At 42.1% G+C, this 11,703-nt stretch overlaps 1 protein-coding gene across 1 annotated transcript; it reads left to right on the plus strand.

Moving 5' to 3' along the window:
• Positions 1 to 2,398: 2,398 nt before the first annotated feature.
• Positions 2,399 to 9,888, plus strand: LOC130188780 (medium-chain acyl-CoA ligase ACSF2, mitochondrial-like). Its single transcript, XM_056407263.1, has 16 exons — positions 2,399 to 2,517; positions 5,463 to 5,658; positions 6,033 to 6,161; positions 6,359 to 6,412; positions 6,795 to 6,913; positions 7,023 to 7,185; positions 7,292 to 7,387; positions 7,469 to 7,620; positions 7,704 to 7,795; positions 7,904 to 7,980; positions 8,093 to 8,200; positions 8,288 to 8,439; positions 8,536 to 8,677; positions 8,904 to 9,014; positions 9,098 to 9,166; positions 9,272 to 9,888. Exons 1-16 carry the CDS (start codon positions 2,414 to 2,416, stop codon positions 9,320 to 9,322), a joined length of 1,815 nt encoding a protein of 604 aa, XP_056263238.1. The 5' UTR covers positions 2,399 to 2,413; the 3' UTR covers positions 9,323 to 9,888.
• The last annotated feature ends 1,815 nt before the right edge of the window (positions 9,889 to 11,703 follow it).

Here is an 11,703-nt window from a genome sequence, read left to right on the forward strand (position 1 = left end):
CTCATTACCTTTTTTGTTGTTGTTGTTGTATCTCTTGTGTCCCATGTTCGTTCCCCGTTACGTGTGTGTGCAGGGTTGTTTTGAACTTTCTACTAACCTCTGTTCCCTGTGCCCAGGATTCCCGTGCCTGCACACCTGCTCAGCCACATAACAAAGTTTCGCAACGCTTTTGGTGTAAACGCGGCATTACCCTCTAGCCATCTCTTTAATCTGTCTCTCCCAGAAAGAGAGGCAATAGAGAACTACATCCACGACTCCCTAGCAAACTGTTTCTTCCGTCCCTCCTCCTCCCTTGGTGCTGGGTTCTTCCGCACCGCACGTTACGCCCCTGCATCGATTACCGTGGCCTTAATGAAATCACCATTGAGAACAAATACCTCCTCCCTCTCATTGACCCTGCCTTCGAGCCCCTCCTCAAGGCCACGGTGTTCTCCAAACTGGATCTCCGCAATGCCTACCACTTCATTCAGATCTGGGAGGGAGAGTAATGGAAATCAACACCACTTTGCAGTAGGACAATATGCAATAAGATGCCCACTTTGGGCCATTTTGAGTACATCGTCATGCCCTTCAGTCTCACCAATGTTGGCCTGCCACCCTGGGTTCCACCACACTCTCGCTTTCATAAAAGATCGGTTCTGGTGGCCATCCATGTCCCAAGACACCCAGTAACTTTGTGTCGGCCTGCTCAGTCTGTGCACGCAGCAAGGCTTCTAACCAACTCACGGTGGATCAGTTGCGCCCTTTGCCTATTCCCCGCCGTCTCTGTTTTCTTCTCAGGTCTGGAAAACCTTCTGCAAAGCCCTACGTATTACCGCTAGTCTGTCCTCGGGATACAACCCCCAGACTAACGGCCGGACGGAGCGGGCGAACCAGGATTTGGAGACAGCATTACGTTGCATCACTGCTCGCCACCCGACCAGCTCCGCAACAGGCATGTCCCCCTTCATGGCCTCCTTGGGATACAAACCTACCCTGTTTCCAGTCCAGGATGAGGAAGTGGCAGTGCCCTCCGTTCAAGCTAGCCTTTTTAGGTGCCGGCAGATTTGGACGGAGCTAGGTTCGGTCTGCGCTCCTCCATTCGGTCGCTCGCACAAAGCTCCGGGCTGACCGGCATCGGATTCCTGCACCCACCTATCGCCCTGGTCAGAAGGTGGGGCTCTCTTCATGGGACTTACCCCTTCAGGTCGAGTCTTCAAATCTGGCTCCCTGCTCAGTTGGCCCCTTCGAGGTGGTTAAAATAATCAATCCCTCTTGCAGTCCAGTCTACTTTTTCCCGTATATTAACAGGGAAAATAGCATCTCTTATCATAACGAATTATTGATAATTAATTATCATGAAATACACAGTAAAAAAAATCTACAACTGTAAACACAATCTGAGAGAAAACAAGTATGGCTTTAAGTTGCTTCTTTAGTCGCTTGCTTAGAGACAAGGAATCTGACCTCTGCTGCATTCCAGTGGCGAGGAGACTTACTTGCACCTCTTGTACTTTGGGACGTGCAAAAATCCCAAAGTAACACAAAGGTGCAAGGGGTGCAGGTAAGACTTATCGCCACTGGAGGGCAGCACAGGTCAGATTCCTCTAAGCAAGCGTCTAAAGATGCACCTTAAAGCCATACCTGATTTCTCTCAGATTGCGTTGATAATTGTAGAATCTTACTGAGCATTTCATGAAAATGAATTATCGGATGAATTATCATCAATTAATTATGTTAAGGGCTGCTCTTTTCCCTGTTAATGTACTAGAAAAAAAAACCTATGACCTGAAGGTGGCACTGCAAGCTCCAATTACATTGTACATTGTTATGCTTCTATTTTTTTTATTACCATGTGAACGACCTTGAGTACCTTTTTAAAGCGCTATACAAAACACATAGTATTATTGTCATATGACGCTGTAATAGTTCAGTTAAACATTTTGTTGAGTATGTTAATATGTGCAAAACATATCATGATTGTATTTATTTTAAAACATTAAAACGCAGTTTTAGTAAAACGCAAATTTCATATCAAACTCTTTTAAGCAGTAGTTTAATAAACTATACATTAAAACATGTGTATGTCCCCTTCTTAGACGTTTGATAAATGAATACATTGATCAATATGCTTCTATATAGCATAATAGCAGTTCCTTCTCTTGCTTTTTGAGTGCAGACATTAAAAGTCATACTTTATAAAGCATAAATGGTTGCACACCTCATGCCTTCTCGGTAAATTATTTACATTGGTTATTATTTTTACATTTTCTTAGAGCCAACTGGCTCTCAGCCAACAGAGGTGAGCGGAAGTTAACGAGGACACACAACCTGTTGACAGACAGGCAGGTAGAAGCAGCTCATTTGTTTCTGGTCTCTTCTAACTGCACAGTATTCACATCTAGTCCTGTTAGCGTGATTATAATATCGACCAATGTCAGCACTGCTCCGCTGTGTTCACAGTCTCAGGTCTGTGGAAGGACTCAGACACAGCAGGGCTTGGAAGATATGCGGCACAAGTTTGCTCCAGTGTTGTCGGTAAGTTTATATACTCATGATCTGTGATCCATGCAACATGGCGTCACGACATATACAATGTATTGATGTTAGTGCTCCATCAATGCTTCATTGAATTATGAATTAATCTGAATATTGAGAGATATGATGAAGAAAGCAGGATACATACTTTTCTGATTCAGAAAAAGAAGAAAATAAGGAATTCCTGAGCCAACAATATAAAGTTGTTGTTGTTGTTGTTGTTTTTTACATTTTGCACACATGCATTCAAGGACTGACCACGTCAGCAATATGCGGACTTTGTTTTTCCAGAGCCACTGCGTCTAATTTTCTTGGTCTGATTTGAACGATGACGTCACCATGCTCCTCGACTATTGCAGGGTCCAAGACCGGTTTTTAGCCTCTGGTCCCCTCCCCCACCCAGAAACGTATATTTACTAGTGCTGTCAGCGTTAACGCGTTAATCTATGCGATTAATTTGGCCGCGATTAAGCACTAAAATATTTTAACGCAACTTGGTTTACTTCCGGTGTCGTTGAAGTTGTTGCACTCCTCTGAGTGTCAAACCGCGGCAGTCCGCCTCCTTCCTCCCGTCTGCTCCTCGATATTCACAGAGAAACAGAGGGCGACGTGTCGGTGCCGCGGGGCGGAAGGTGCAGGTGACTTTTGTTGTTGTTGCTCCGCCCGATGCGCGCGCAGACACGCCGGCATGGAGCTCTGCGGCGCGCGAGACAGAGAGCCGAGAAGAGTGACCGACACGTCGAGACAGAATGACATGCTGCTGTAGAGACGACCAACAACAGACGTTTAGTTTAATAAAAGAACAAAGACGTCTTGAAGGAAAGAACCTTACATTACTTCTGCTGTAATCTGGCGCGATAGAGAAAATGACAGGGGGGCGGGGCCTCACCCTGATAGAATGGTGGGGGAAACACTGGGATGTGTCACATGCAAAAGCCTTTAAAAGGTGAATTTAATTTTTTTTGTAAAATCCAGAAAATGAGCCCAGACTCCAGAGGGTTAACATGACATATGTGTCAGTTTACCAAGGCCACTGGTTCTGCTGTTGTTCAATGTTAAAAATGACAGGACTAATGGGGTCTCTAATACACCTTTGTTTTCTAATCTGGATGTTTCACTGAAGAAACAATTTATCATCCACGATATTAAATACCTCGCTGGCACTTTATAGGTAGAAGCCTCTTTGAAAACACAGCTCTGTGTGAAGTTTTGTCTTTAAAAAAGAATACAATTAAACAAGTGTCTAAAATACACGCTGTCTGAAGTGATTAGTCGTTCATTTAGAAGATTTTGAAGAAAAAAAAACTTTTAATCGCGATTAATGAATTTCAAAATGTGCGATTAATTCGTTAATTTTGTTTAATCGATTGACAGCCCTAATATTTACCTTTACCTTCCACGACTGTCCGCAGTTCAATGAGCTTCCCGCCACGACACTCTTGTTTCTGTTACTACTACTATTCGTGATGTTCTTCTGTCGTGATGGCATCCCCCTGGCCTTGCGCGCTCTGACCATTTATTTCGCGCAAAAACCTCCCTCGCGAACCCGTTGCCCGAGTTGTCTTTCACTGGGAGGGAACAACACTCTTATCAACTACATAAATGAATCAATACGCCACGTATCGCCCTGCTCCATTATACCTAAAGCTATAGCCGTATTCAAGGTTATTTTTGATTAAATCATTTTTAATCAATTACTTTATTTTCCTGTTTTGAGGCCATGTTGGAACTCTGATCATTAATTAATGATATCCTTATCCTCAATGATATTTTGACGTAAGACAGAATAAACAAGTGTTTGTGACTTTGTTCCACTGGAAAACGTCTCGTCCTTTGGATATGTGTTGTTTAAATAAAACAAAAGTAACTTTACATACATATTACATATATAGGCCTTTGGATGTGTGACTAAATGCATGGACCTCTCAGCCATGCTTTACTCATTTGATTTGATTCTGCATGTGAGAAAGCTGACCCATACAGTATCGAGAATCTGGATTCGTTTTTAGAAAAGGCATTGATATCTCTAATGCCAAATATCGGTTATTGATGTGCAGTGATTGTACCTGTGTCCTCGTATTGTATTGTATTTTAGATATTGTTGTTGTATTTGGGTTTGTTGCTTTATGGACTAATGAGTCTGGAATAAAATTGGGACTACAGATGAAAAATAGCCTCTTGGCTAACTCTGGCACATTTACTGAAATATTTTGATTAATGTGCACTGTCCCTTATTAAATAAACCCAATTCAAATTATATATATATATATATATATTCAATAACTGATTTTTGGATATATATATGGATTAGATATGAAAGAGAAAGCCAAGAGACTCTATATGAAAGCCATCAAATCTGAAACTGTCCCAGCTTCAAATCAAGATGATGTGGATCTACTGAATATGTTAAATCACCTTTCTTTAAATACAATCCATGTCGTTGTGCCAAATGGAGAAACTTGTTTATGCTTTAATAGTGCTGAAAAGGCTCGGGCCGAAAGGCTCAGCTCAAGTGGCATAAATCATCCTCACTTTGAATCCTATGAAGAGAAATTACTTAATAAGAAGAGGAACGACTCACGTCCCAACCCTCCAGTTCCAATATCCCTCAAATTCATAGTAGCAGAACACACACGTTTGCATCTTTATATCAAACTTCCCCTTTTTAGGTAAAGAAGTGGATAAAAAAACTTCTCCAACTAAATAGAGATAAGACCGAGATGACATAATATCATCTCCCAGTATTTGCTTTGTTTTTTTATTTGTATTTGTACTTGATTTAAATTGTCCTAGTTAAATCTTGAAATATTGTATCTCTTGTATTACTTGATAGAACTGTTGCACTTCTTATCTGCAATCTATTTTGACGTAGAAATCTTCGACCATGTATTTGATCTATCTCTATATTTGACCCCTGTGCTTTTTCCTAAATCTTTGTATGCCAGGTCCCTCCATGTGGACAGCCAGCCTCACACCCCCTCTCTGACCAGCAGCTACGTGCATGGCACCTCCTCCATCTCTCTGCTCCCCCTGACTGTCGGCCAGAGCCTGGACTCCACAGTCCAGCGCTGGCCGGACCGTGAAGCTGTGGTCTTCATGCAGGACGGCATTCGTAAAACATTTGCACAGTTTCAGCAAGATGTGCGTCCCCTACTTTGTCACCTCGTGCATGTTAATACAAGGAAGTTTCCTGTTTCAATAATGAAACATGTCAAATCATTACTAAATAGCTGGTACCTTTGCTTTCTGTGTTCACTTTTTAGATTAATAGAATTGATGTTTGAACTTTTCACACCTACTGAAATCACACAAAACACACAATGGGCCTCCTTAAAACTAATCCTACTTTGTCAATGAATCTAAATAATAACATTTTGTTTTACGAGATGAATTGCTTCTCTTCTGTGAGTCCTCACGAAGCTTCCCTCAACCACAAGAAACACTTTCCATCGAGCACTAGTGTAAGGTGCCACAAGTGATGCTCCTAAATATTTGTGTGACCTTCACGGCTGCAGGTTGACAGGACGGCTGCAGGTCTGCTGGCTTTGGGCCTGAAGCGAGGCGACAGACTGGGAGTTTGGGGACCCAACACATACGAGTGGATCCTCTTCCAGTTTGCTTCATCCAAAGCTGGAATCATACAGGTCAGTTTGTGAGGAGTTTATAATCTTAAAATGACATTTGCTGGCTAGCTTTGTGGTCAGACGGCTGCTCTGTGTTGCCCTTCTGTCAAGCATACGGTAAAACATGTGTATGATATATGTACTGGAAAGGCCTTTAGATAATGTGTGTTGGGGTCTGTATACATACGCTTGACTTTTTACTGTTTTTATACGTGCAGGTGTCATTGAACCCGGCCTATCAGGTGAAGGAAGTGGAGTTTACTCTCAAGCAGGTATGACGAGTTGTGTTACAGCCTACTTATATAACCACCAGTGGGGGCGTCAGACCCTGGGGCATAAGGGGCGTGAGGGGCATGAGGGGGATACAAGAAAAAAAGAGAAATGGAGGTATCTCTGCCATCCTCACACTTAAGTGTTTCGCACATTTTTTTAAAGTTGTTACTCTAGTATTATTTCAAATACAGAGCTTTTACTTGTAACAAAGTATACACTGTGGTACTGCTGCATTTACAAGATCTGAGTAAATGTACCTTTGAAAACCAAATGATTACAGGACTGTACAAAAGCATGAATCTGCCAATTGACCATTTCCCAAGAAATAGTAATCATTCCCCACGACTGTAACATTGAACAGAACTGGTTTGTCATGTGCAGGTCCAGTGCAAAGCCGTGGTCTGCCCGACCCGCTTTAAAACCCAACACTTCTGTGACATGCTGAGGGAGCTCTGCCCAGAGATCGACACCACGCCAGAAGGCATGATCAAAAGCTCCAGGTTGGATCAAATGTCAAATGTCAGACACACTCTATTGTCATTATGGGCGAAAGAGGCTGCACGTACTATAATAATAGTTTTGCGTATGTGATATTAATATCTCGTTTAGGTTGCCAGACTTGCGCATGGTGATTGTGACGGACAGCAGGCAGCCAGGGATGCTCCATGTGGAGGATGTGATGCAAGCAGGGGAGAGTCGGCACCACAAACAGCTGATGGACCTGCAGAGAAAGCTGTCCTTCGATGAGCCCATCAACATCCAGTTCACATCAGTAACCTTCAATATTGCATCTTTCACACTGGCTCATTTATGATATAACTTGGACTGACATTATGATGTAACTCTGATTCAGATCAATGTATTGCTATTTGTTTCAGGGGACAACAGGAAGTCCAAAGGCAGCAATTCTTTCCCACCACAATATTGTAAACAATGCCTACTTCATGGGTCTACGAATGGGTTTTAGACAAAGAGTAAGTCCTTACTGTTCCCTCGATTTGCAGAAGACACAGACAGTGAATTTGAAGTCATCTTATTTTCCATATTCTTCTCAGCCTAAAGTGCGAGTGTGTGTGCCCGTACCCTTGTACCACTGCTTTGGATCTGTGTTGGGAGGGATAAGTATGGCTGTGCACGGTATCACGCTGGTCTTCCCTTCCCCTGGCTACAACAGCCAAGCCAACCTGGAGGCCATTCAGAGTGAAAAGTACGGCCCGCAGCTCATCACCCAAATCACCTTCAAATATACAACAAGATACACTTCAATTGATTCTTGTGTTTCCACTCAAGGTGCAATTTTGTTTATGGAACTCCCACTATGTTCACCGACATGCTCATCCAACAGGATTTACACAAGTATGATGTGTCGTCAATTGAAGCTGGTAATAGACTTTGATGGATAGAAACAATATGAATGTGTGTTATTGAACTTGGTGGGATGTTGAGCAAGCATTTGAGGCATCCTTTGTTGATGTGTTGCTGTGTTGAAGGCATCATGAGCGGTTCTCCTTGCCCAGCTGAGATTGTGACAAAACTGAAAACAGTCATGAACATGAAGGAGATAACGGTGAGCGGTTACATGTCCTAAACCTTTTCAAAGAATGCTGTATTAGACTCACTGGAGCATAGCTTCTCCAACATATACAGACATTTGTACTCCTATCTATCATACGTAATAGTTAGGTTATGGAACCACTGAGAACAGCCCCATTACATTTCTTGGATTCCCACAAGACAACGATGAGCTGAAGTCAAATACTGTTGGATGCATCATGAGCCACACTGAGGTAAGCCTTCATTTTGTTGTTGCAAAAAATCTTTATTTACATATCGCCATAACAACCCTGACTTATGCTTGTGTGGCGTTACTATAGGCTAAAGTGGTGGACCCAGATACTGGGGAGATTGTCCCTCTGGGGGCATCAGGAGAGCTGATGATCAGAGGCAGCTGTGTGATGCATGGATACTGGAACGATCCTGAGAAAACCAGAGAAGTTATCTCTCAAGACCGCTGGTACAGGACTGGGTAAGTTACTGCGTGGATCCTGAATGTTTGTCGAAAAGAGAAAATGCAGAGAACGAGTTGATGCTCAAATGTTGTGTTGATCTTTCTTCTGCACAGTGACACGGCCAGTCTGAACAGTTTGGGATACTGCCGCATTGAAGGCCGCATGAAAGACTTGATCATCCGAGGGGGAGAGAACATCTATCCCGCTGAGGTCGAGCAATTTCTCTTTACACATCCCAAAGTACAGGAGGTGCAGGTAAGACTCATCACCACTAGAGGGCAGCAGATGTCAGATTCCATGTTTCTAAAACAGGCAAATGAAAAATGCAACTTGAAGACATCCCCATTTTCTCTCTGAATGTGTCGACAGTTATGGATATTATTTTCATTGTGCATTTCATGAGAATCTATTTCATGTTATAATAATGATCTGAATGGTAAAGCTACTCTCTGGTTGTTCCGTTTCTCCGTCCGTTTCCCAGGTTGTCGGAGTGAAAGATGAGAGGTTGGGCGAGCAGGTGTGTGCCTGCATCCGGCTGAGGAAGGACCAGACATCCAGCGCAGAGGAGATACGAGCTTTCTGCAAAGGCCAGGTGAGTATCGGGATGCGATCAATGAAGCTGCTCAACATACTCAGAATCAGCACGGCTGTACATGTTGTGTTTTATTCCACTAGATCTCTCACTTCAAGATCCCACACTATGTGCACTTTGTAGACAGCTACCCTCTGACAGTCTCTGGAAAGGTACGACACTTCTGCTCCAACACCAACTGAACTATCCTGATTGGCTGCGATGGTTTACTGTTGATCAGTGTAATGACACTCACACGCTACTGTCTGCTTTTATAGATCAAGAAGAACTTATTAAAGGAGCAAATGGAGAAGGAATTAGGCCTTTGAAGTTGTGGACTCACATCGACTTTGAGTACATCAGCTGTGAAAATCCCAACTGAGGAGTGTTGAGTTTAAGATGGAAAACAATGAAGTATGGTACACTATACTATGACATATTTATACACTGTTTTCACTATTTTTAATCAATACTACACTTACAATAACTTCTACTTTTTACATTACTACAACAACAGCTCCAACAACAATTACTATTGATGCTACTACAACAACGATTACTACAACTACTTAAACAACTGCTACAATAATTTGATTGAATAGTTAGTCCATTTGTTCATTTAACAATCTTGATAGAAAAGAAAGACATTTACAAAACATATAAAGTCTCTCTTGTTCCAATAACAGACTATGGTTCATGCATTTGTTGTCATCATACATTCTGAATATTTGCATCTATTTTTTAATGGAAGATAATCCAAAAGCGTGTTCAACTCAATACACAGGTATGTATAATGGGGTAATACATAAAAAATGACAAATTAACAAAAAGTTCTTTGATGTAAGAACTGTATGACTGTGTATGAGAGAAAATAAATCTTGAAAATATGGTCCAACTTTCTTGCATTTTGTGATAAGTAAAATGAGTCAAAGGTTGTCAGTGTTCACAGGCCCCTTGAAAACAAGCTCGGAGACCCCTCACAGGCAAACAACTGTTATTTTATGATTGAATTTCTTCTCAAGGCGTCATAAACTGAACTTGATCTGTTGGACCATGTTTTCTTTCTAAATTTGGTATGAAATATCCCCCAACACTGGAAAATCGAACCCTTGTGAACACACTGATGAGTTTTTAAGTACACACTCGGCCAAATCACTCTCAGCAGAAAGCCGAGTAAAGTTTCCTTCTCTTGTGGGGTCACTGTTGTCTTTAGGACAGCGACTCGTTTTCTGCATCAACAGGCAGCTGGACTGCAGGTAGGCACGGCCTCATAGGGTGATCCCATCCCCCGATCCATTCGACAGATTACAGCCATCCATCGGTGTGCGGACGCCATGTCTGCAGCACAAATGATCAAAGTGTCGGCCCTTTTATCATGCCGTGTCAGACTTATTCAGGCTTTGTTATGATTTTAGCATGAATCTGAAATTCACCACAGCTGGAAATATGAGCGTTCTCTCTGGGATTCTTTCCACTATTTTCTGTGCTCCCACTCTTATTCTGGGTTTGGTTTGTGGGTCAATATTGTACATAACTCGGCTATTGGTGCAGACATAATGTTGATAAGTGGAGGGATGTACTCCGGACTCAACATTGTTATTGTCTCAGGATTCATCATGAAGAGCAGTTGCAAGAGATTCTTCCTGCAGGGGGCACCATCTGTCTTATTAAGAGAGAGCTGCATTTACAAAATTAAAAATAAAGTCCACACTTTAGAAGTAAAGGGGGATTTTGTATGTGTTGAATTTTTTCCAGTCAGGCAAAGTTCATGATCCTGATCGCCAACTCATATGTATGAGTAACAAGTAACATTTTCCTTTATAATAATAATAATAATAATAATAATAATAATAATAATAATAATCTATTTTTCATACTTGCAAAACAAATATCGCAATCTTAAATACTGAAGGAGAAAAACTCAACAATTGCACTTCCAAAAACTTGGCTGACTTCCTTGAAACATCTATACAGAATAAGTAATGGTTCAAACTATAATTAAAACTCTCTAGAACATGTCAAACTTGCTGGAAAGCAGCAGGAGTGGAGGCGTATATAATATTATTTAAGACTTCTTACAGCAGCCTCGCATATTTTGTAGATCCAGAATTAAACCGTCAGCATGTTGTGAGGCTCCTGAGTCATCATGGCTACTCTCTATCTCTCTGATTTCCCCTCTGAGACGTGTTATGCATTCCACAGCAGAGCGGTGATAATCCTCCTGAAATCTCCACATTATGTCAGCGCTTGTCTCTTCAGACTGCAACTGGGTAGACGTGAATCGGCTGTGGTGCAACACGAGCACACAGCTCCACAAGAGTTTCTCAAGACATCTCTGCAAGTGGAGAAAAGAACCGAAACAGTCAAAGGGGATGACAAATATATTCATTATTTTTAAGTGATTTGCCATGTTTGTGGTCTAATTTATTTTTTTAAATGCCTCTTTCTGTCCTTTGGTTGCCAAGTGTTCATTATCACAAGCTCAACAGAAAAATTGCAATTGAAATCCTGGGTTTGCACTTTGCACTTTGCAGTTGAGGATAACATCCTCAATGCCAGTCAAGCAGGTTGACCTTTCACCTTTTGGAGGGCCGGCAGGTCCCGAGCAGCATAATAGGGTCCTGAACTCTGATTCAGGGTCACTGGCTGTCACCTGGGCCAAGCTCCTATGTGAAACAGTTACATGCATGTGTACACACGTGTGTGTGTC

The sequence above is a fragment of the Pseudoliparis swirei genome, chromosome 23 (assembly GCF_029220125.1).
Source record: "Pseudoliparis swirei isolate HS2019 ecotype Mariana Trench chromosome 23, NWPU_hadal_v1, whole genome shotgun sequence".
NCBI classification, from domain to species: domain Eukaryota; kingdom Metazoa; phylum Chordata; class Actinopteri; order Perciformes; family Liparidae; genus Pseudoliparis; species Pseudoliparis swirei.